The sequence below is a fragment of the Rhinatrema bivittatum genome, chromosome 5 (genome assembly GCF_901001135.1).
Source record: "Rhinatrema bivittatum chromosome 5, aRhiBiv1.1, whole genome shotgun sequence".
Taxonomy (NCBI): Eukaryota; Metazoa; Chordata; class Amphibia; order Gymnophiona; family Rhinatrematidae; genus Rhinatrema; species Rhinatrema bivittatum.
The window spans coordinates 352,930,518-352,956,673 of record NC_042619.1 but is presented as its reverse complement, the minus strand read 5'-3'; the positions used below and the strand labels follow the sequence as shown (position 1 = coordinate 352,956,673).

The window sequence follows — 26,156 nt, the reverse complement described above, 5'->3', positions numbered from 1 at the left end:
GAGTCTTTGACACAAGAGGAAGTGGAGGGAATGCATAGAGCAGACCGGTTGTCCACTTGAGGGAGAATGCATCCCTCGGCCGAGAGTGCTGGCTCCGAATGAGAGAGCAGTAATCGTCCACTTTGTGGTTCTGAGGGGACGCAAAGAGGTCTATGCGGGGAGAACCCCACTTGTGAAACAGAGAGGTCGCTATCAGAGGATCGAGTGACCACTCGTGCGGTCGGAAGACACGGCTCAGCCGGTCTGCCAATACATTGTCTACTCCCGGCAGGTAAGTGGCCCTGAGGTACATGGAGTGGGAGAGGGCTTCCGCCCAGATCTGCGCAGCTTCCTGTCACAGAAGGAAGGAGCCTGTGCCTCCCTGCTTGTTTATGTACCACATGGCCACTTGGTTGTCCGTCTGGATTAAGATTATCTGATGAAAGAGATGATCTTTGAAAGTGCGGAGCGCATAGCGGATTGCTCGAAGTTCCAGGAAATTGATCTGGTGTTCGGCTTCCTCGTTGGACCATAACCCTTGGGTTTGAAAGTTGTCCACATGGGCTCCCCAACCGATGTGAGAAGCGTCGGTGGTTAGGATTACTTGCGGATCCGGTGGAAGAAAGGGTAAGCCCTGAAGGAGGTTGACCTGAGTCGTCCACCAGGTTAAGGATAGGCGCAGCGCTTGTGTGACTGTGACTATGGAGGACAGAGGCTGAAAAGCTTGAATCCATTGGTGTCGTAGAGTCCATTGTGTTACTCTCATGGCTAGTCGGGTCATGGGAGTGACTTGAACCGAGGATGCCATGTGTCCTAGGAGAATGAGGAACTGGCGAGCCGTGGCCGTGTCTTGAGACTGGAGCTGGTGAGCTAGGGACATGAGAGTTTGGACCCGTTGAAGCGGAAGGTAGGCCTTTGCCTGTAAGGTGTCCAAGTCTGCCCCAATGAAAGATAAGGTTTGAGATGGGACGAAGCAAGATTTCTCGTAATTGACAAGAAACCCTAAGGAAAGGAGTGTGTTGATTGTCAATTGTAGGGAGGACCGGGCAATCTGTTGGGTGGAGGCCCTGATTAGCCAATCGTCCAGATAGGGGTATACGTGGACACCTTCTTTCCTGAGGAATGCTGCTACAACTACGAGGCATTTGGTGAAGACTCGTGGAGCAGAAGCCAGACCGAAAGGTAGTACTCGGTATTGATAATGGTCGCGGCCTACTAGAAACCGCAGATATTTGCGATGGGATTGTGTTATCGCAATATGGGTATAAGCGTCCTTGAGGTCGAGGGAGCATAGCCAATCCCCTTTTTGCAGCAGAGGGAGTAACGTGCCCAGGGTTACCATCTTGAACTTTTCTTTTTGAAGGTACTTGTTGAGGGCCCGAAGGTCCAAAATTGGACGTAGCCCTCCTGACTTTTTTGGAATTAGGAAGTACCTGGAGTAAAATCCCTTGCCTCGTTGAGAGGGAGGGACAGGTTCTATAGCATTTGATTGCAAAAGAAGGGATACTTCCTGTTGTAATTGAGTCAAGTGGCTGGAGAGACTCCATGCTTGAAGAGGCGGGGAGTCTGTCGGAAGAGTTATGAAATTGAGGTGGTAACCCTGTGCGATAATTGCCAGCACCCACTGGTCTGAGGTAATCCGTATCCAATGCTGTAAAAAGTGGCACAGACGACCCCCTACAGGGATGTGGGGGAGTGGGATATGGCATGTGCTCCGTATCGGGAAGTCAAAGGCCTGCCGCAGGCCCGGGAGGTGGGGCTACAGCAGGTCTTTGTTTCCGAGGTTGGCGGAGCTGAGGTCTGGTGGAGGATCGAGCCGGACGAGGCCTAGTCGACGGAGGGTAATAACGACGTGGCCGAAAGAACGACTTTTTAGAGTCCTTCTTAGGTGGTGGTTTGGAGGATACCTCAGATGGAACAGACGAAAGTTGTTTCAACGTCTCGTGGTGATCCTTCAATTCCGCCACAATCTGTTGAATCTGTTCTCCGAACAGATTGTCCCCCAAGCAGGGTAAATCGGCTAGACGATCCTGGACCTCTGGGCGAAGGTTGGATGATTTCAACCAAGCCCAACGTCTGGCTGAGATGGCAGTAGCTGAGACTTTCGTGGAAGCATCGAAGATATCGTAGGCCGTTCTGATCTCGTGCTTCCCAGCTTCAAATCCTTTGTGAAGGAGGGCTTGAAGCTGTGGCTGGTATTGGTCCGGTAATGTGTCAGCGTAGTCCTGCATCTGTTTAAGGATAGCTCTGTTGTATTGAGTCATATAAAGTTGGTATGAAGCTATGCGAGATATCAACATAGCCCCATGATACACTTTCCTTCCCACACTATCAAGGAATTTGTTGTCCTTGATAGGGGGAGTGGAAGAGTGTGGTTTTAGGCGCTTGGCCTTCTTTTGCGCAGACTCAACTACAACAGAGCGATGATCCAGTTGAGACTTCTGAAATCCTGGTGCTGACTGAACGAGGTATGTTGAGTCAGCTTTTTTATTAACTGGTGACACAGAGGAAGGTGATTCCCAGTTTTTCTTTAAAAGATCCAGAAATACCTGGTGAATGGGGATGGAAGCGATGATTTTTGGGGCATCCAGAAATTGGAGCAGCTCCATCATTTGGTGCCTGTCATCGGTCTCAGATTGCAGCTGAAAAGGCACAATTTCTGACATCTCCTTTACAAAATTTATAAAGGAGAGATCTTCAGGAGGAGATCGTTTTCTACTCTCTGTAGGAGATGGTGGGGATGGTAAATCTGTATCTGAAGATGTATCATCACCCCAGGTATCATAAGAACATAAGAACATAAGAAATTGCCATGCTGGGTCAGACCAAGGGTCCATCAAGCCCAGCATCCTGTTTCCAACAGAGGCCAAACCAGGCCACAAGAACCTGGCAATTACCCAAACACCTAGAAGATCCCATGCTACTGATGCAATTAATAGCAGTGACTATTCCCTAAGTAAACTTGATTAATAGCAGTTAATGGACTTCTCTTCCAAGAACTTATCCAAACCTTTTTTGAACCCAGCTACACTAACTGCACTAACCATCATGTAGGGCTTGCAGTCCTGAAGGACCTGGTAGAGGATCCAAAGGCATCGATGGAATCGGTGCTGCAAGCGGAACTGTGAACGGCATCGAGGGCTTCGGGGGTACCGATGGAATCGGTGCCGATCTTGGAATCGATGGAGCCGAAGGATAAATCGGTGGAAAGGTATGTGAAGGCACCGATGGAACGACACCGGACGGGGGAATCCGGAACGGTGTTTCTCCTGTCGATGAATGTCCTTCCGGAGATGATGGTGTAGTCGGTGCTACTGGAATCACCGATGGAAGGGCGCGCATGAGTGCCTCCATACGATTTAGTATCGGTGCCAACGCTTCCACTAGAGGCTCGGTGGTCGGTTCCCTCCTCGGTGGCAGAGTCGGTGCTGAGGTCGGTGCCTGAGGCGGTGCCGGAATCGGTGCCGGAGGCGGTGCCGGTGGAGGCTGGAATCTTCGCATCGCATTCTCGATGGCCTCCTGGACCAGCCGGTCCAGTTCTGCCCGGAGACCAGGGGTAACCATACCCGGCTCGACGGGAGAGGGAGGCTGAGGCAGGGCCGGAAGTACCACCGTAACCGGTGGGATCACGGCCCCCGCACCCCGGGAGGGTGAGGGTTTCCTCGGTGCCTGCGAACGAGACGTGGACGGTGCCAGGTCTGACCGAGGCTTTTTCGTCGGTGGCTCGGCCTGTTCAGAGGTCGATGTTTGTGGATCCTCGACGGGCCGAGACTTGTGCCGTCGATGGCGATGCTTATCCTTCCGATCTCCTCGCCCATCCGGGGAGGGGACAGGAGTCGACGGCCGAGAAGTCATCGGTGGAGGACGGTCACCGGAGGGTTGACGATGGTGGTGCAACTTCGACGGTGCCGGTTCCGATGACGTCGATGCTATCGATGGCGTTGGGGTGGGTGCATGGAAGAGGAGCCCCATCTTCTCCATCCTGGCTTTACGACCCTTAGGTGTCATTAGGGCACATTTAGTGCAAGTCAGGACATCATGCTCACTTCCCAAACATAGAACACAGACCCGATGGGGATCTGTGATTGACATAGTCCGGGTGCAATCCGGACAACGACGGAACCCCGTCGCCATGGCCTAGGGCCAAATTTAGCCGCGGGATTGGTAAGTGCCAACAGGCCTCTAGGGCCAAAATCGACGGCAGTCGATGAAAATCGGCAAAAAACTTACCGGCTTTCGCGGAGGTGACAAAAATTTGTCGAAGGGAGACCCCTGAGGGGCAAATTTTCTTCGGAAGAAAAAAACCGAATTCCTGTCAGGAACGTGGTAAGAGAGCTCCTTTCACCGCGTGGCAACTGCTGCGCAGAAAAAAGAAGACTGAAGGGAGACCCCTGCTGGCTGCAGGGTCAGTGCCTTGCTGGGCATGCCCAGTAGGGGCCAGTCAAAGTTCTGTTTAAACTTTGACAGAAGTTTTCCGTGGTGGGCTCCATCCTCGATGTCACCCATTTGTGAGGACAATCATCCTGCTTGTCCTGTGAGAAAGCGCTGTGTGAGTATAGTGTTTTGCAGGCCTTGGATGTCGAGATGAAGTGCTTGGTGATTTCTAAATCTTTCAGGAAGAAGGATTGGCTGTTTGTGCTCCATGGTAGAGGTAAAGAAGGAGAACAGGTAATGCAGGCAACTATAGCCCATTGGAAAAATTGTCATCAAGGCCGCCTGTGTGGATGCTGAGATCCATTTCTATAAGCGAGTTAGAACGCATTCCACTAGAGCTCAGGCAGTATCATGGGCAGAGCCTTGGTTATTGTCTCTGATAGTTTTCCTGAGCAACAATGTGGTCTTCCTTGTATACTTTCCCAAGCATTACTGCTTAGATTTTCAGGCTCTGAAGGGTGCAACGTTTGCACATGCGATGTTAACTGGACTATGGGCAGCCTCCTGCAGAGTTCAGAAGTAGTTTTGGTACATCCCACTTGTGGGGATTGGCTTGCCTGAGTGCAATTACTACTTACCTGATAATTTCCTTTACTCTGAAGATAGGCCAATCCCTGACCTGACCTTGGCTGCTGATTTTGCTTTTGGTTCATCCTTTAGATTTAGACATTGCAGAGTGGTGTTCCTGCTATTCATTGGAGGGCTATTATCTTAACTGGTCCCTCCGTTTAGTGAATGCTAATTCTTTTGACTGAGCTCAGTGTTCCCTATTAGTTGGAAGCATGAGTGATTAATATTCATGTTCAATTATAATCAGTTTGTCCACAGTTTGGCTTTTCCAGAGAATACGGGTGGGCTGATGTCAAGGCAGGACTATATATCTGTAATGTTAGCTTTTAATCCATCTCTAACTGCTGGTAGAGGTGCACCACCCATTTGTGGGAATTGGCCTGCCTTCATTAGGGGAAAGGAAATTATCAGGTAAGTAGTAATTTCTCCTTTCATTACACATCTTTATAAAAGAAACGGAAGGGATTATATACTAGAAAAGATCCCAGGTACATTGAAATACATATAGAAAACTCGAGCCTAATCTATGGCATGGCTCAATTATTTACTGAGAACGCCCAGTCAAGGGACAGAGGATTAAGCCAATCAAGAGACTGTAAAATCTAGGGGACCAATCAAATTGGTTGAAAACTATCCCCTTCAAAACCAAGGTGAGAGGAAAGACAGCCATTCAATCTCACAGTTGAGTCTGAGGAACTCAGTACAGGAAGATACAAGTTAGGCCAGAAGCCTGTTCCACAGACTGTGGAAGGAATAACCAATCATGATTTATATAAAGTGCTCTCTCGTATGCTATTTTTATAACATGCTGCAGGCAGCCTCTATCTAAAAACCAGGAGAATAGTGCTTAGGCTTGTTTAATATATACAACATGGGATGAGCAAATTCTATGGAGCCTAAGGAGCTAGCCTAAAGGGATATTACCCTTAGGGGATGTGGGTGGAGATTAATATACTGAAGGGAGGGTATTGTGATGGGGATGGCTTTCAGGATAAAGTAGTCTCAAGTACTTCATTCTCAACATTAACAAGATCTAGAAATGAGATGTGTGAATGATGTCTGGTAGAATCAAATATTAAATGTGGATTGCAAGTTTTTAGCCAGTCTAAAAGCATAAATTGCATGTTCATGCCTGTCCAAATTTAGCAGTGCTTCAGCTATATAATGGAGCCCTAGGACAATGAAGGGTAGAAAAGAGGATGTATATATCCAATCTGTTCCAAATGAAGAAACACACAAACAAGCAATGAAAGGGGGGGGGGGGGGCATGGTAGCCCTCAATGCAGTTCCCTTTACCTGTTGGTAATATTTGTTGGAGAAACAAAAACATTCTTGGTGCCAAACAAGTGAGGGATATCAGAAAGGAAGTGGGAATACATGGGTTGGCTGGACATTGATCTAAAGTAGATTCTACGATCGTAACTGCTTCTTCTTGGGAGCATTTGGTGTAAAGTGAGGTGAATTCCATTGTAACCAACAAGAAGAGGACTTGTGGGGGGGAATTGAAAAATTTTCTAGAATTGTAATCAGATGACCTGAGTTGCATACAAAGGGTGGAAGAAAGGAGTCATCAGATTTGGAAAGTGGCTCAGGGAACACTTGAATTCCAGCTACAATGGGGCGAGCAGAGGGATTGGGAAGGAACTTATGGGTCTTGGGAGGGTGTGGAGCACTGGAGTAACTGGATGATTCTCAAGGAGAAAGCCTGTTTCTTTGGGAGTGATGGAGTTTTGGGCAACACAGGATTGTACAAGAGAGGATGTTACCTCATACAAAGCAGGAGTGGGATTTGTATCAAGCAGCTTTATGGTACCTAATGTCAAGAAGTTGGTGGTTAACCTCAGCAACGTACTCTGACCAGTTCTGTACCACAATGCTACCACCTTTGTCTGCTGGTTTTATAATAGTATTAGTGAATAAAGTATGCCATGCACCACTTTCAGGTGAATATAAGTTTGAAAAAGACAGATATGGGGAAGACTCGTAATGAGTAAGGTCATGTAATACAAGGCGTTTGACTGTAGAAATAAGAGAATCCGGAAGGCTCCCAGAGTGGTGTCTCAAAACTGAATTATCAGAGGTGGAAGCATGCACTGAGAAAAACAATTTAACTTTTAGTAACCTAAAAAACCTCTGTAGGCGTACTCTAACATTAAAAGGACATAGGACTAACCACGTTGTAATACTTTCACTGTGAGTTAGAGGGCGAGAAGCTAGGATAAACACCAGATAGTTCAAATTGGTAGTTACTCCCACGAGTTGGTTGACTGGCATTGAGGGGAACATGTGATTCTGAAGGTCCATGGCGGGCTTCGCTGTCGGGTGCAACTCCTGGACTGCTGAATTTGTGCAGGTATATCAGGTTGGTTGAAGTCTTTTAAAGAAAGAGAGAGAGAGGAGGTGGAGATGCACCAGAAGAAGAGGTAGAAGAGGAGGGCATGCATAATTCTTGCCTGAGTAATCGTCTGAAGATGAGTGCTCAAAAGTAACCTCCTTCCGTGGAGGGTGGGAAGAAGAGGTCATCCAGGGATATACAAGCCCCCTTGGAATAATCCACTGCATCCTGCTGAAATTTCTTAAATCGGCTCGAAACTTGTCCAAATTCTGGCAAAATTCAGCCATTTGCCTTGAGATTCAGCCTATTGTAACATGATGTAAGTGGGCTTGATCCTCCAAAAGCCCTAAAACACTAATACTCTTCCTGTTAGGAGAACATCTCACCTCAGTCACACATGCAGAACATAAACAGACCCTCACCAAATACAGAATAGAGCAACCATAAAATAGAAGTACAAACAGGCAGACAAAAACTGAACTAGAAACCATAAGAAGCCAAACTCTATGCAATTCAATAATGAAAAAACCATCACCATTCCTAAAACAAAATCAAGAAATATAATAAATATATAATCATAATAGTAGAAACATATTTCATAAATTTATGTATAAAAGATTGCATAATTAAAAACTCGGCTAAAATATTTTAAATGTCCCAAACACAAAATATTTCAAAACAGCAGACATCAAATAACACCCAAAAAATAAAACTAAAAAAAGATAATTCTTGCTCTTTATACCGTAGAATGTTCGATTTCCAATCACCTTGAGATTGTTGTGGATTAGTGGGAGTGGGGTGCACAAACCTTCTCTCTATTATACTGTGCGTATGTATGTATGTATATGTGTGTGTGTGTATATATATATATATATATATATATATATATATATATATATATATATATATATACACACACACACAAACACAAGCTCACATATACAAAGATATACTCTCACATACACTCCCAGGCATTTTCAGCTCTTCTTTGGTTGGAATCCACCAGCAGCCCAGGGCCTCCTCTTCATTTTGGCTGTTGGCAGGTTGGGATCCTCCTGCAGCCCCATTTTCTTTCTTTCTTTCTCTCTTTCTCACATTCACACGCAGGTTCCCAATCTTTCACACATACATACACATATATATACACACACACACACACAAAATCCAAGCAGACTCCCATTTACACACACCCATCCCAGGCAAGCTTCCATTTACACACACACACGCAGGATCCACTAGGCCTCTTATTCCTTCTCTGCTGCTGCCGACATCCTGTACCTCCTTTCAGGCCGTTACAGAATGGTGCACTGTTTAGCCCTGTTTTACCGTGCATTTTACACGCGCTATTACCCCTTATACTGTAAGGGGTAATATCACATGGAAAACTCACGGCCAACCCCCCCCCCCCCCCTGAAACGAATAGTGCTCATCACACGCAAATGCTCAGAGGTCTCAAAAATAAAAAAACATTTTAAAAAAAGTTGTCCGCCGGCCAGCGGGTTGGAAAACGGACGCTCAATTTTGCCAGTGTCCGTTTTCCGAACCCGTGTCTGTCAGCGGGTTCGACAACCGACGCCGGTAAAATTAAGCGTCTGTTGTCAGACCCGCTAACAGCCGCCGCATCCGTGGGCGCGCGGCGGCTCTCCTGCGGAGTTTATTGAATCGGCCTGTTTGTTGGGGACAGCAAGAGTTGTAGAGATGGAGCCCGTTCTGTGGCTCCTCTGTGCTGGCCCCGCAGTATTCAACACTTGCGGTACTAGCACTTCTATGCTCATCTTGTGCATTGCGAGTTGAGCATAGAGGCAGTGCTAGCACCGCAGGTGGTGAATAACCATTGGGCTAACACGGAGGAGGAGCTGCGGGATGGGCTTCCTCTTCTTCTCTGGTTCGGTCATGTGCTGATTCGCAGAGTGCGGGCCTCTTACGGCTTCTGTCGCGAGTGGGCTTGGGCACAGCAGCAGCCGCACTGCCTTCTGCTTCTTTCGCTGCTGGTGGGATGTGGGGTTCACTTGCAGCGGCGTTGCCCTAAGCCGAGGCTTGTAAATGTGAGCGCAGCACTCGGCTTCCTAGAACTGTGCCTGTAAAATCTTAGAAGAAGCAGAGCTGTGGGGAGAGGAGGAAGAGTGGAGGAAGGGTAGATGTGTTCACTAGGAAGCCATTCCCATTGCATGTCCAAAGAGGAAAATACAGCCAAATTTCCTATTGCGAGCATCAAATGTTCTAAACGCTGATTCTCTCCAGGTATTTGCCCTCTGCCTTTCTGCTAAAACGGTGAGACGCGAGCCCTATGTACCAATGGAAGTCGATGAGTAAAAAGTAGACTTCCAGATTGTTTAAGTGCATCTACTGTGTATAGGGGTCACTCCTGATCCTTTCTCAGGCCTAGATTCTGTCTCCCAAAGCTGCATTTCTTCCTACTGATTTCACAAATGGGAGCATGATCTGCCCGTTCCACTGTGACTGAGAGGTAGCTAGGAGTGCAGGCAAGTAAACTTCAAGCAGTAAACCATGTGTAAGGTCAAGGAGACATAACTCTCACACACTCTCTCACACACACATTCTCATGTTTACCAAGCAATCTGTAAAAGCAAAGTAATGTTCCCTGGCTGTTGCTTTTTCAGTTGTTTCCAGGCCTGGACAAGTGATGGCATTAGTGCATGGGTTGCTCAGCAGCAGCGGGTGATGTGTAACAGCGTTTCCTTCATTTTCACCATCTCCCCGGCAGGGCACCTAATCTCCTCTTGGCCAGAGGAAAATTATGAACTAGTATATGATGCCGGAGTGATCCAGTGCCATGTCTCTATGTCCTAGACCTTTCTCCCCACGTGCAACTGAGAGAATAGAAAGATCATGCATCTTGTGGAATGGTGATATAATTATTGGCGGTTCAGTGTTTTTTTTATCCCCTCGATGTGCCCATGTACGACTAATTCTGATTCTTTCATCAGGGGTTAGTGCCCAGCTGAAAGAGAGCTCCTATTTACTTGTGGTATATTAACATCTGGCGCCATATGTGCCAAACTGTGATTCTGTAGTATCCGAAAATAAGCTATACTTTAGTCAATTTAATGTATTTGTGCAAAGAATGGTAAGACAGCTACAGTGTAATGAAGTTCACCAAGCGATCAGGGTCACAAAGAGCATCCGTTAGACACCGGCAAGCCATCCCTGAAGGGTTTATTACAGCTGTCACAACTCTCACCGTTTTACAGCGCGCTGTCAGATGTATTAAATACTACTGTGCTGCAATACCACAGAACAGAGGAAACTGGTATTCTGGTATTTTCCTGTCAAAGTATGTTACTTAAGGTTGGCTGCCTCCTTGCATCTAGGATTATGGTTTATTAAGGTCTCACGAGTAGTTCCAGAACTCAATATAATGTAATGATATTGCTGGGATCAATAATTTCTGATATGTGGTACATAATTTGTGAATGTCAATGCTGTGAATCGTGGTGATCTAGTGATTTTCACATGGAACGACTGTATTATAAAACCTCTAAATACGTTTTGCTTAGATCTTGCCTTTTTTTTTTTTTTTAAGTTAAGCCTTTCAAGGTGAATTACATTTGAAAGATAGGTGGTGGATCTCTAGTTTCTGTATGGTTCAATAACGTATAGTGACTGCTTTCTGGGAAGCCAAAGTCGGAAGGGATATCTTTCAGGATCCTGACTAGTGGGTCTTGCACATTTCTCTTCTTTATTCTGTCAATTCATAAACTAGATAAATTATAATGCCATATACTGATTTTTAATGTTCTGTAATCAGATGGTCAGCAGTGCTTCAATGAGCTAGGAGCATGTTTCGAGCTAGTAGGTTTGATTTTAGGACACCTGAACATAAAGCTTTCATTTATTCAAGCTGTGTGTACTGTGGCCAGGGGTCATGATTAGTTTTATATGTTGTGTTTCTCGCTACTTTATTTACATCTAGCTCGTGCCTTTTCACCGGTAGCTCAAGGCAAGTTATGTTCGGGTACAGCAGGTGTATCCCCACCTGTAGAAGACTTACAAGCTAAGGGACCTTTTACTTAAGGTTTTCACCCATCTTGTGTCTGTGGAAAATATGCTTCGTAAATGCAGCCTTAAGTTTGTACCTGAGGCAGTGGAGGGCGAAGTGAAGTGGGCAGTAGGAGTTGAATCCTGGTTTTCCTGGTGGTTGGAGCAGCAGGCTAACAACTAGGTTGCTATGCTGCCACTGCTTCTGATAAAGTATTAAAGGTGAAAAACCTTTGTATAAATGAAAAGCATGCCTTATTCTCCAATACCTTTTTCTTTCGCTGCAGACAAGCAGTTCACTGGATATGGTTTTCCCAGAACTTACCATGCCCATGTGGGGTAATCATATCTGCTCTACAAAGGACCAGGGAGTCTAGAACATGTGCCTTGATACCCCATGGATATGAATTCCCAAGCTCTGGACCTTTTTAGAAAGAAGCATTATTAGAACCCTATGTTCCAGTACCAAATGTACATAATCTAATACTTGCATATAAACCTGCCAGTGGTAAAGGGAATACCAAGTTTCTCGGGGAAGGAGAAGCAGGTAAGAGTTCCATCAGCTGCTGGAGATTGCTGTGAACTGCCAGATTCGTTTGCGTCACATGAAACTGCAAAGAGAGGCATCGATGCTCACGGTGTCTCATAATGATATGCAGGAAAGGCTTGGGTCGCTGATGTGCCTTATAGTGGTGGAAATCTCTCTTTGGAGATCAAGTTTAAAAAGTGGAACTCATGGAAGTCCACCGTTCTATGCTTCGTATGCTGTCCACGATCAGCTCTGAACTGTCCTCCACATCTCAAAGGTTTAATGGAGGTCTGTTTCCCAGGCTCTGCATGCCCCACACAGCAGGGATCAGGACACTTGCTACTGAGACCAGAGAAGCTTTTGACTGCAACCAGATAAGGTAGCCAGAATCTGGACCATATCTGGTGAAGGGCTGGATGTGGAAGTTTTTTTATAAACCATTGGCCTGGTGTAATCTCAGACACTTGGATCCTGTGGATGCTAAATAAAATCTGTAGATTACATCTAATGGGAATCTCTCCAATTCTCCTGCCCAAAACAGCTCACTCAACACCTGGCATTTTCTCTTGCAGGATAGAGATGTTAAAGATTTCCCACTGCAGAAGACAGAGCAAGAATTTCAGTTAGATTCCTCTTGCTTCCCAAAGAGACAGGATTCCTGCCCATCCTAGATCTAGCTATCTTGAAAAAAAAATTCCCTAGGATCTGTCATTCCCCTTCAAAGCAAAGGAGACTGGCTATGTTTTCTGGATCAACCGAAGGCATATACCCACATCTCAGTCTCGGAAGGTATCTCAGGTTTGTGTCAAGGAAACAACATCTCCAGTATCGCATTCTGCCTTTTGGCCTAGCCTCGGCATGACAGATATAAGATGTCTTGCAGTCTTCATGGCATTTATACACTTTTGTTGGGGAGGGGTGGGGGGGAGGGAGTGTGTTTTTAATTTGTTTTTCTACTTTGATGATAGGATCATCAAGAGAGGAGAAGACAAATCCAACCAGATTATCATCCAGGTATTGCAATTACTGAGGTTCATCATCAACTACCCTAAATCCAAAATCAGCCCCATTCCCTAAGGCCATCCTTGGGAGTGGAAGGAATCAGGGTGAATTCAATCGCCCTGTGTGTGCGAGACTAGTGAAGTGCTATTTTCAGTGATCATCGACTAGAGGTAAGCAACTTTGCTTGCTAGCCCATTCATCGTACTATCATGAAATGATGGGTTTGAAGTACTATTGCTTATTAAAATGTTAAGAATAAATTGTTCAGAATACATCTCTAGGTCAGTAACATAGTTCGTATTTACTGATTTCTAATCATACATAAATAAAGCTTTCATTGTTTTAAGCAAAATAACGTTGAAAGGACACTTGTACTATTGCTAAACCAGTTCCACTGGTTTCCTAAAAGTAAATAAACAGTAGTATTTAAAGGATCTCCATCTTATTACCATCTAAGTTTCTATTTTAATTGTGAATGATACTTTTCCTTCATATGGGTCATGAGGATTGTCCGAAGAGATTCCTTTTCCGATTACTTTGCACACCACCGTTATCTCTGTGTTATTTTTGGTGTTCAGAAGTTTCACAGCCACCAAAGGATTTGTGTAGTTTGGCTAGAAATGGAAAACGAGAGAGTTTAATAATTTTAATTAATATCGTGTAGGATGCACACCTTGTATTTTTCCAGCCAAATTATAACCTGTTCCTGTCCGATACACTGCTGTGTTAACAAGAGCTCCCTAAATAGGAACAATTATGGGCCAACAGTCATGGCTATCTGGTGTTCCCACCTGGTCACCTATATCTTCCTTAGGCATCAAAGAAACATGTAAGGCACATATAGCAATTTGGATTGCTTGCTCAGTTGTGCCTGAGTCAACAGCACACGTTGCTGTAGTCCAGAGGTATCCAAACTCTGTTCTTAAGGGCCACAACCCAGCCAGGATTTCAGGCTTACTAGAAATCGATTTGCTTGCACAGGGCCCATTATATACAAATTGATCTCGTGCGTCTTCATTGCGGCAGTCCTGTAAACCTGACTGCGTTGCGGCTCTTGACAGAGTTTGGGGACTAATGGTCATTTCTGCCGAGGGACTGTTGCTACTGTGGGTGCAGTACTACCCGTTCCTAATGGTCAGTGGAACAGATTTGTAGGTCTTGAATCCAATGGGGGTTGCTTGCTGCACTACCAGTGGGAAATCCATTTCAGCCCCTAAAACCCAAAGCTCCAATTGCACAAGCTCTCTCCAACATACAAAATCCATAATTCAAGTTATTTTGTAGATAGAACAGTAGGGGGGGGGGGGGGGGGTTGAGCAGCTTAAACTTTGTGATCATATTTGTAAATATCTTGATGCTGTATTAATCAGCTCTAGTTAGCATCAATTGAAAGAAACAGTACATTACCTGGGAACTATAGTTATTTGAGAAAAATACATTGTAAGCAGCTCATGCCCCTGTGTCAATTCAGCATTTACCTACCAAGTAATTTTGTGCATTTCTTTAAGCAGTTCTACTGCAGAGCAGAGTAAGTTGATTTTGAAATTCTTGGTTTTGTTAAATAGTAGTACAAGTGATTTACATTTTTTGTTAAATATATATATATTTATACACACTATGTAGCATATAAAAAGTATACAGGGGCAGTCAGTTCTACTTGTACTCTATCAATTGAAAAATATATAGTCTTTTAAAAAAAAAATGCAAATGATTCAAATTACATCCCTATGGAACAGCCGTATTTAGAAGAAAGTCAGAAATTACATCACCCATTAGTATTTAGTGTTTCCAGAGCATGTGATGTCACTTGTCACATCCTAACAAATCTCATTCAATGTGTGTAAAGGAGCTGCCCCACCTCAGCTAAGGAAGGGGGAAGGCCACAACCCGGGAGGTGCTCTGCCTCTGGAGCATGGGAGGGAAGGGCAGAGGCTGGGGGTGGCCTAGTTGAGCACCCCAGCCTCTCTCTTATTTTCAGTGTTTCATTCTCTCCTATCTGGGATCCTTCTCTGAGGTGGCCATTCCCAGAGTAGAGGGCCTTGTTCCAAGAGACCATGCACTAAACAGCATACTTGCTTAGATTATGTGGCTGTCCTCTTCACTCGAGCACGCCTTCCTGTTAGGGCCTGCGGCCTCTAGGAGGGTTCAGACTATCTATCATTGGTAGCATGCACTCCTCCCCTCCCCACTCCCTGCGGCAGTCTCTGGGTGCCCTGCAATGCTTCTTTTTGGGAGGAGATCGCGGCCTTGAATGGGCCGCTTACCTACGCAATATTGGCCTCTACTTGGCTTCTGGTTCACGTCTTGATCATGGCCAGCCTGATTTCGGGTCATGCAGTGACCGGGGATTTTTCACCATGTTGTATTCAGGTAGCTCAGCATCTTCCTGCAGTCTCCTACAGCTCTTGCAACTGTTTACTTAAGCATAAGGTGGTTCTGCTGCAGAATCTCAGGACCCATCGCTGTCCTGTGCGGGAGTTCTGTGCTTTCATCTCACATAATTTATGCATGCCCGCCTCAGGATCTGTGCAGCTGATGGAGGCCTGCTATCTTGTGACACTAGAAGCAGTTATGAATCATAAGATAGATGGTCTGATTCAAGGGCAACTCTGCTTCAGCTAGAGGAGGTTGGGTTCACCCCCTATTTTTTTTTAAATAATAAAATCATCTTTCTGCAAAGACCATAGGGGTCTTTTATGATAGCTCTCTTATGGCTGTAAGTTAAGGGTAGTGGCAGAAAATAGTGACTGGGTGAAGAACTGAAAAACATGCTGCGAAGGAGACCATCTTGCAGTAGGACAGAAATTCCTTTTCCTCCGCACAATTTAAGTTCTGAAATGCATCGCCAGAAAATGTAGCAGCTGGGTTTAGTAAAAATGACAAAGATTGGGCGGATCCCTGGTGCTTATCCTCTGGGTGTTTGTGACATGGACGGCTGGCGCCATCTTAAAAAACGGCATGGGCCATCCATTCCTCCTACCATGTGACAGGGTCGACCAATGGCACCGATAGCCCCTGTCACATGGTAAGGGCAAAGGGCCATCGGTGCCATTTTGATTAGTGGCAGTCGATGGCCCGAGAGGGGGAGATTGGTCCAGCGGGATCCCGGGAGCACCAGGGACTTTCGGTAAGTCTTGGGGGGGGGGGATCAGACAAGTCTTTGGGGATCGAGAGGGTGGGGGGTTGCAATTAATTAAATTTGAAGGGTGGGGGTGGGTTTGGGTTGGGTTTTTTTTAATGTGCCCTTTCTCCCCCGTCCCAAAAATGATAAGAAAACCACATGAAATTTCGTGGGTTTTCCTATCATTTCGTCGCCCCCCTGAAACGCAACAAAATGGAAAATATCATCTTTATTTCCTATTTCATTGCAAACGAATGCACATCCCTACAGGCCAACGGATAGAATTACTTTATTTTAGTTGGCCAAGGTGATGTTACCCTGGGCGGTCTTCTGTTTAGATACTCTCCACAGAGGGGTGGCAAGGTGCTATTTGGAAGTGGATTCTCTGTAGCAATGTCGCTACTCTTTGCCCAGCCTCATATTGCTCAGGCTTTGTTGTACCAGGAATTGGCCCACTGCCAGAGATACTGAATCTTGTCTCCTGCGGCTCTGGCGGCCTCATACTCAAGGATGTGATTTGCCACTACATAGTCTATGTACCCATCGTTGTTCTTTACGTGAGCTTAATTGTCCACTTCACATGGGCTATGTATACTCTCTTCAGAACTTGAGTTGTTGACAGGGACCTGTCTGCATCTGTTTATTTTGCAGTCTCCATACTGCATGTATTTCTGCTCGAGTCCATGTCACCACCTTAATACCAGCTGCTTTCAGCTACGTTGAAAGAAATGTGCTTGGTGGATCACTTATGGGTCAGGTAATTCAGGGATAACATATTCCCCTTCGATAATTACTGCATGCAACACATCATGTGTAATAAACCCCTTGGGAGTTGGAAAGGAACCTGGACAGGCATGTGACAATATACAGCACTCCTGAATGGAGGCAATCGCATATCCTGATGTCAATCTGCATTTATCCTACTTTGGTTTCAGAGGGGGGGGGTGCTATCTCTGCAGTAGTATGGCAACATATATTTTAATCATGTATGTTGGTACCAATTGGCATTTTCCCCTTTGGTTTAGAAGGGGCAATGCCATCTCATCAGCAATATGCAGTAACAGCATTATTATGTTATGGCTTTCCAAGTTGTTGGCCATGAGCTTCGAGGGCACTGCAGTTTTAGGCAGTATTATGAATTTTATGATATGGCCGCAGTTGGGTTGTTGGGGTGCCCATGGTAAGTGAGATGTCACTATCATGAGCCTTGTGGTAGTGTTGACCATATCCTGGGGTGCATGGCATGCACAATGTTTGAAAGCTGGCCAGGCAGAGAATACCAAGTAATGTGGTATTCTGCTTCTACATTGCATCGGTGAGTGGAAGTGAGACGAGTTGCCTATCCCTTCTTCAGCCTTGACGGCTGGGATTGGCCTTATGCACCACCCTAAAACTGTGTTGGCATGCCTAGTGAATGATTCCTGCTCTTTTATGGACCAGGGGCACCATAGAGAACTCCATTGTTGATTGAGGATTGAATTGTAAGGTAATCTGAAGGGTGAGGTTTTGATGGCCTTGCAACCCCAACAGCTCTACATTGCTATAGCATGATACTATGGAGCATTTTATAAAATTGGGGTGAGGCTTCAATGACCCTGTACTCCCAACAGCATTACATTGTTGTAGCATGATACGACAGAGCATTTGGCAAATTGAAATTTAGCAGGAGAGGCATGGTCACCCTAGGGATCGAGAATATTAGGGGTGGACAACTCCAGTCCTCGACAGCCACAAACAGGTCACGTTTTCAGGATATCCACAATGAATATGCATGAGAGATTTGCATGCATTGCATCTATTGTATGTAAATCATATTCATTGTGGATATCCTGAAAACCTGGCCTGTGTGATTCTCGAGAACTGGAGCTGGCCACCCCTGTTATATGCAATGGAGTTGTATGATTTGACCTATGCTGCGGCCATATCTATGCAATAAAGATCATCTTTGCAAATGTCGGTGTGGTAGAGTTGGCTTTTACAAATGCAATAGGAGCAGTTGGGGTTGGGAGGGGGGGAATGGGAGGCAGGTGGTTAAGCATGGATACGTGGGAAGAGGCGGTTTTCTGCACCTGAGACAGTTGAGGAGCCAACCCATCTCAGTTAAGGGGGAAGGCCATAATTGAGGTGCTCTGCCACCGGAGCAAGGGAGGGAAGGCCCGGCCACCAGTCTTTTGACAGTTTTCTCATCCATCCTGCCCATTTGGGGAAGAAAGCTTACAAAGGTTTGATGCAAGATGGGTGTGGAGGGTCGCTGAACAGTCTTGGCATAGGAGGTGGAGTTGACCACATCCTGGGGTGCACAGCATATGCAATGTTTGAAAGCTGGCCGGGCAGAGAATGCCAAATGTGGTATTCTGCTTCTACGTTCCATTGGTGGGCGGGAGTAAGACAAGTTGCTTGTCAATTCTTCAGCTTTGGCCTGTGCGCCACTCTAAAATTGTGTTGGCTTGCTTAATGAATAACCCTTGCTCTTTTACGGACCAGGGCCTCATTGCACCACAGAGAACTTTGTTGGTGATCAAGGATCGTAGGTTAGCCTGAGGGGTGAGGCTTCAACAGCCCTGCAACCCCCAATGGCACTGCATGATACTATGGAGCATTTTGTAAAATTGGGGCGAGGCTTTGCTGCACTACGTTGCTGTAGCATATTTCAGAGCATCTGACAAATTGAAATTTAGCAGGCGAGGGCGTGGTCATCCTAGGGATTTAGAATGTTAGTAATTCATAATCGATATTTAATAATTGCATTGTTATGCAATGGAGTTGTGTGCTTTGACCTAAGCTGCGGCCATATCCACCCAATAAAGATCTTCTTTGCGAATGTCATTGTGACAGAGTCGTCTCTTACAAATGCAATAAGGAGCAGTTAGGGGGAATGGAGAGCAGGTGGTTATACGTGGGTAGGCGGGAAGAGGTGTCTTCAGGTGAGAAAGTTGGGTAATTTGACTCCTGCCAATATAGTTGTTCCTAAGGCTGTAGTGCAACTACAGTGTAACCACACAGCCATTTAAAAAATTACTTCATAAATTATTTTCACTTCTACGGGGTATTACTGCTTGGTGCATGGGAAAGAGGAAGGAATCCTATGTGACTCAACGGTAAAGAGCTAGACAGTGGCCTTGTGCACTGGGGCCATAAGAAGCTGAGAAAGATGGACTTATTTTTTGACATGCTAGATTTGTGATGGCGGAGAAACATCAGTGAGGAAATACCAGAGACAATTGGAAATCTGGTTGCCAAGAGGTGTCCAGCCCAAAGATCAGGGTTAAAGAGGTCAAGTATGGATTAATCGGAGGAAGAAAATGTCTTCATTGATGCAATGTTAGTTACTGCTTGATATGTGCGCTTTGGAAATACGGCAGTGCATGTAAATGGTGCAGTTTCCTTTTAAGTATTTCATCCTGATATATGTCATGGGGGGGGCGGGGGGGGGGGGGGGGGGTTGTAATGACGCACAAACAAAGATGCAAGCTTAAATTTTGTGAACATTTACCTGTGCCTTCTTTCCATAGTAAGGGAAGTAATAGAGAGGAAAAGACCGATTTGATGGAAAGTATGTGACTTCTCCAAGCTCTCCATTTGCCTAGTTATGTAGGGAATAAAGCAAACTAGTCAGCACAGTACGGTTTATAATAGATCTATCCTGAGCAATTGTATTACTTGTGTACCCAAGACACTGACGACTATCTGCAAAGGACTCTGGTTCATTTTCTTACAAAAATATGTAGCAATATGTAATTCTGTATAGTTACAAACTATCTGTACAAAAATAAATGTAATAGTACTTTAATTCACAATTAAAAAAAATATATATATTGGGAATCCTGTTAAAGTGAATAGCGAGAAACCCGCTGACTGCCACCTCTCCTGGGCCAAGGAGGCGCTAGGGGCCCGTAATTGCCCCAGCGCCTCCTTTTAGTATGACCTCTCATTTGCATTGTGTATCGCACACCCAGGAGAGGGGGCTAAGTGGGCGCCGAAGCAAGTGTGCTTTTATTAGCGCGTCCATATTGTATTGGCCTTCAATCTAAGGGCCTCTTTTACTAAGCATTTTTCCCATACACATGGAATGGGAGAAAAGTCTTAGTAAATCAGGCCGTAAGTGAAAAAGAAAATAGGAATTAGTTACATGTGCGGGTGTAATGGGTAACGATTTTCCTGGAAGGAAATCGAATGCCTCTTTGAAGGTCTGACTGTAGGATCTAAAAATCAGAGGGAACTTCACACATCTGAAAGCAAAGTTAGGTTAAATGGTGAAGAGTAAGATGAGCAGAAAAGCCTGTACAATTTGCATGGAGTTTAACAAGATGTGAAGATTGAGGGGAGGGGAGTGAAAAGAAGCACAAGCTTAATATTGAAGAAAATTGGCAATTAGTAGATACTCAAGGAAGATAAAGGCAGAGACAGATTTGCAGGAAAGAACATGCACTGGTTCTTGCTGCATTCTGTGTAGATTGTAAAAGTGCAGGTTTTGAGATGGGAAGATCAAAGTGAGAGAGAAGGGCAAGGATATGGGTTTAGCTTTGGTATGGAGGGATGAAGTTGACCAATGGGCCGATACAGTAAAAGTCGCGGGAGAGCGGGCATTCGCAGGCCAATCTCCTGTGCGCGCGATTCTGTATTCAAATGAGGGCCCGCGGCAAAAAGAGGCACTAGGGACACTAGCGCGTCCCTAGCGGCTCTTTTTGGACAGGAGCGGCGGCTGTCAGTGGGTTTGACAGCCAACGCTCAATTTTGCCGGCGTCAGTTCTCAAACCCGCTGACAGCCACGGGTTCGGAAACCGGACGCCAACAAAATTGAGCGTCCAGTTTTCGACCCGCGGGCTGATTTCATGATATCATGACGATATTAAGTCGGAGGGTGCACAGAAAAGCAGTTTTTACTGCTTTTCTGTGCACTTTCCTGGTGTCCGGAGAAATTAACGCCTACCTTACTGAATAAGGGGTAAAGCTAGCACTTCAAACGCTCGTCCATTCGTGGGTTAACAGTGCGCTCCACTGGAGAGCACTGTACTGTATCGGCCTGAATGTTAGGTAGGAAGAGGTAAAATTTAGATAGTACATGTAGAGAGAAGAGGGGAATGCCTCTTTAAGGCTGGAGGGGTGGTGCTGCCCAAACAGTGACTGAGAGTGTGGCTGTGAAAGGTTGCAGAGCAGGTAGGGAAGTGAGTTCATTTTTGACATGCTAAAAATGCGATGATAGAAGAGCAGAACAAGGAAACAAGCAGAAGGACCGTCAGAAATGTAGAACTTTGAGAAGATGTCAGGTTGCAGAGATTTGGATGTGGTCAGGTGTATAGGTGGTACTGGAAACCAGAAAAACTGGATGGTGTCTGTGGAGGAGCGGAGACTTACCTAGAACAAAGCCCTCAAGGAACTGCACAGGGGGAAAAGTAAGGAAGATGCAAAAGGAGCAGCTGAAGATTTAGGAAGAAAGAGTGGTGACGTGCAGGAGAGTAAATGATGCTGAGGATAAAGACTGGTCAACAGGCTCAAAGGAAATAGATAGTCAAAGCTGTTACTGGATGTGCAGCACCGAAGTAAGATCTGAAAAAGAACAGCGACTCATACTTACCGTAGCAGTGCAGTCCACATATGGGGGATCTGTTTCATTTCCAGGGCAGAAGTTGATGATCTATAATGGGAAATTAAGCTTTGTGAATTTCTACAAGCAATACCACCTGGAGTCAAGGATTTGCTTTATACATAAGGGTTAAATTATTAGCTCAAGTTTGAAATCTTAGTAGTCTAGTGGAAGCCATGCCACTAAAGCTTCCACTAGACAAAAATAACTGAGAAGCTGTTTAAGGCACGCTTGGGAATGCGCTTTTTAACTAAGTGGGACAGTCTAAAAGTCTAAATAGATTTGGTCAAGTCCAGAAATTAATAAAGAAGGATGGGAGATCAGAGTAATCCTGTACTGTGAATTTCACAACACTCAATAGGTCAGCTTCCTAGCTGCTTTTAAGAAAAACGTGCTTCTCTCCTAGCCCTCACTCCCCACTCCTAGCCCTTACTCCCCTAATCACATTCCCCTGCAAACCTTCTTTCCTTATTGATATCTAAATGTATTTATGGCTGCTTTCATTAGCTCAAGGTCTATAGGCACAGCTCTTCTTAACCATCCGAACTGGAGGTGACTGAATGAAAGGTTTGCTTCAGATTTTTTGGTATTCATGAAAAGATGTGCTAATGGTGTTTGGCAATATTGTTCATAAGCCCAGAAATTCCCATTCTCCCAGTTTTTCATGCTGCAAGCCACAGCAGTGAAATTGGGCTGCAGCATTTTCTGAAGAAGTTAAGCCAAGCCTCCTTTCCAACACATCGGCTTTATGATGAAAGTTTTAAAAATGATCATCTCGTTTGCTCCAAAGATAATTGTTTCCACTTTTAGGGTTCATTCATCATTTAATCCATAGAAGAAATTTCAAAAGAGAGTTAAAGTAGTGACAGCTTTTTCTTTCTTTATTTTTTTGGGTGGCACCTACTAGTTTAGAGAGAATGTTGCTTTTGAGTATTTGTTAAAATACTTACCCTGTTCATTTTTGTTAATATTTGTTAAATATTTGTTAAAATACTTACCCTGTTCATTTTTATAATAAGACAAGGGTTCCCAGTGTCATATCCAAAATTGGTGTGGCCGTCACGTAGCCCAGAGCAAATGCCAAGCATTTCTCTTGTGAACTGGCAAGAATACGTAGTGTCGTCAGGACCCAAGAATTGCATCTTGGGGTAATATCCTGTCATATGCTCGCAGTTCTTGTTGGTTGCATTTTGAAAACTCGCATTGTATACTGTATTTTACAAAAAAAAAAAAATAAATAATAGTAGTAAAACCATTTCATTTCATTTCCCTTTTATTAAAGACCATTTCATTTCCCATCTTTGTCTTTGGGAAAAATTATAGAAATACAGTACTTCAAAGAACAGCAATGTCTTCTCATAACACTAAGGGGGTCATTTTCCAAGCAGATCGCACGCCGTACCAAGATCAGAGCGGAGTCGGGGTGGCGTCAGCCCCGGAAGAAGAGGAGAGTCGGGGCTGACGCCGCGAAGACTTCGCCGACAGCGAAAGGTACGCTGCGTTTTCGCTGCCAGTTTTGCGCCGAATAACTACACGTTTCCTGGCGTGTAGCCAGATGGACTCAGAACAAATGGGATAGTATCCGCGTGCTAGCAGTTGGAGACGGATCTGACGTCAGCACGGGGGTATATAGCCCCACAGGAAGCGCAGCGAGTCAGTAATTTCCGTCTCCAAAGCAGTTTGGAGTGCCTGCACGCTGGTTCAAGCGTGCTTTCCAAGACTACTTTAATTTTTCTCTTTTTTGTTTCCTATTTTCTAGATTCCTTTCTCTGCTTCCAAGTATTGAGCCCCGCGCTCCTTCGGGGACGTTTTCAGCTCGCCCCCGAGTTGAGCTTCCCGGGGCGCCTACCGTGGCCCCCCGGTGGGAAAGTCCTTGGTCCGGCCGAACCGCGGCAGGGGCACGGCCCCCGGGGGAGATTCGGGTGTGGCCTCGAGGCCCTCGGTCCCAGCGTGGACGAGGTAGCGGGTGCAGTTCCTCCATTCGCGGCGGTGAGAGGTACCGGCCCTTTCCCCCCCGCAGCCGGAGACCGCCTGGGTTCCAGCTTGGACGCGCCGGAGCGCGAGTACGGCGTACATCTCTGCGCACAGGTCTCCGAAGTCTCGAGGATCGGCGGCGTGGCAAGCAGTGGAGGAGCGGCTCTGTTCAGGTATTCCGCGCCCGTAATAAGCGCGGCTCTCTTCCTCCTTGTGCGTCTATGATACGCGTATTGGCTGCCACTGTGTGTAAGCTCCTCATTCAATGTTTGAATTGACTGCTTCTTTGCCACTGTGCGCTTGCTGTATTTGTGCGCATATTACTGCCGCTGTGCGCTTGCTGTATTCAGCGCCTATTGCTGCCGCATACTATTGCCACTGTGCGCTTCCTGTATTTGTGCGCATACTATTGCCGCTGTGCGCTTCCTGTATTTGTGCGCATACTATTGCCACTGTGCGTTTCCTGTATTTGTGCGCATACTATTGCCACTGTGCGTTTCCTGTATTCAGCGCCTATTGCTGCCACATACTATTGCCGCTGTGCGCTTGGTGTATTCAGCGCCTATTTGCTGCCGCATATTATTGCCACTGTGCGCTTGGTGTGTTCAGCGCCTATTGCTGCCGCATATTATTGCCACTGTGCGCCTGGTGTATTCCGCACATGTTAATGCTGCATATTATTGCTGTTGTGCGCTTGTTCTCTTAAGCGCCTATTTCTGCCGCGTATTCTTACCATTGTGCGCCTACTGTACTAAGGACCTATTGCTGCCGCATATTCTTCGGCTTGTGCGCCTGTGGTATTAAGCGCCTATTACTGCCGCATATTCTTATTATTGTGCGCCTGCTGTATTCAGGACTTATTGCTGCCGCATATTCTTCGGCTTGTGCGCCTGTGGTATTGAGCGCCTATTGCTACCGCATATTTGTACGCGCTTCTTGTCTCTGGGATGGATCAGCACGCGGCCCATCCTCGGCGGCGCAGCCGCTTGTCTCCGGCATTTCAGCCCTTGGTTTCTGCTCAGTATGCCACCTTAGAGCCACGCGCAGTGCTGAACCTGATTCCCTATGTGTTCAATGTGAGGCAGCAGGGGGACCCTCGGGCCTGGACCAGTCTCAGCCACAGTTTCTTGACAGTTCCCCTGGGGCTACCCTGGATTTGGGGGGCGGTCTTGACCAGTCGGGTATCCCGGGGCCCCTTGTACCCCGGCGATTGGAGGCTGCTTCCATTTCCTGGGTGGATCTCTTTAAGGATATTCATGCCTTTGTCCAAATGCAGACGGCTTCCCGTCCAGGCCCTACTGGTCCGGCTGCTCCTGTGGTTCCTATTGTTTCTGCGATTCCTGCGGTGGCTGCGTCTGCGGCGCCTCCTGCCGCTGCTCCGGTGACTGCGCCTCGGGATCCTGTGCCTGGGCCCTCCCAGCCTTATCGGGAGCGAGACCTCCCGCCACTGGACAGTCCGGATCACTCTGACCAGGAGGTTTCGCCGGACGAGTCCGACCTCCCGGACGAGGGGGACCTCCCCCCGGGGATTGAACCATATAGAACCATGAGGCGGTTCTTCCCTAAAGAGGACCTCTCGGACCTCGTGACTCAGTGTCTGGCGGAGTTAGATATCACCGGTCCCTGTGCTTCGGTTCCTTCGGCGCAGAACCCTCTGCTGGAGGGTCTTCGGCCTACCGCCCGCCATTTTCCTTTCTTGCAGGCGGCTCAGCAACTAATCGAATTGGAATGGGCGGCGCCGGCGGCTTCCTTCAAGGGGAGCCGGGCCTTGAAAGGTATGTACCCGCTGGCTCCGGCTCTCCAGGACCTGCTGGCATGTCCTCAGGTGGACGCCTTAGTTAGCGCTGTGGTCAAGCGCACTACTATTCCAGTGGAAGGGGGGACGGCCCTCAGGGAGCCCCATGACAGATGAATGGACGCCATTCTGAAACAAACTTTTGAGGTGGCAGCTCTTTCTTTGCGGATTGCGGCCTGTTGCACGGTAGTGACACGTGCCTGCTTGTCTCAGGCCAGGAACAACGCTCCAGCGGCCGACATGGAGTCCGCTCTTTCCTTTCTCACCGATGCCGCATCGGATTTGGTTCGCACTACTGCTAAAGGGATTTCATCCTCCGTAGCCGCCAGGAGGCAGCTCTGGATTCGGCCATGGTCAGCTGATGTGCCTTCAAAGTCTCGTCTTACCAGGTTGCCCTTTCAGGGCTCGTTTCTGTTTGGCAGTGACCTTGATAAGCTAGCCTCTACCTGGGGTGCCTCTCCTGTGCCTAGACTTCCGGAAGACCGATCCAGAAGGGGACAGCACTCTTTTCCACGGCCCTACAGGGGCAGGAGTTCCCAGCGCTTTGTTCCGTATAGGGGACGCTATCAGGCGCCTCGTCCTCCGGCCAGGAATCAGTCCTTTCGGACCAAGCAGCGCAAGCGGGGGGCGGGCCCGGGCTCGGGCCCCGGTCGCGCACCACAATGACAATTTGCCGATTCATCTGGGGGACGAAGCCATAGGGGGCAGGTTGACCCTCTTCTACCCCAGATGGGTCGAGATTACGTCGGACCAGTGGGTCCTCGCTGTTATCCGGGAAGGATATTATCTGGATTTCCGCCTTCTTCCTCCGGACAAGTTTGTGGAATCTTCATG

The 26,156-nt window shown here is 46.6% G+C and overlaps 1 protein-coding gene across 1 annotated transcript in view; it reads right to left on the bottom strand.

Moving 5' to 3' along the window:
- Nucleotides 1–13,126: 13,126 nt before the first annotated feature.
- Nucleotides 13,127–26,156, bottom strand: part of ATP4B (ATPase H+/K+ transporting subunit beta) — a 35,523-nt gene continuing 22,493 nt past the window's right edge. Inside the window, exons 4-7 of the mRNA XM_029604629.1 lie at nucleotides 22,552–22,763; nucleotides 21,545–21,604; nucleotides 19,463–19,552; nucleotides 13,127–13,462 (exon numbers count right to left, since the gene is read on the bottom strand). Coding sequence (XP_029460489.1) covers nucleotides 13,301–13,462; nucleotides 19,463–19,552; nucleotides 21,545–21,604; nucleotides 22,552–22,763 — 524 coding nt within the window. The 3' untranslated portion in view covers nucleotides 13,127–13,300. The remainder of the gene's footprint in view (nucleotides 13,463–19,462; nucleotides 19,553–21,544; nucleotides 21,605–22,551; nucleotides 22,764–26,156) is intronic.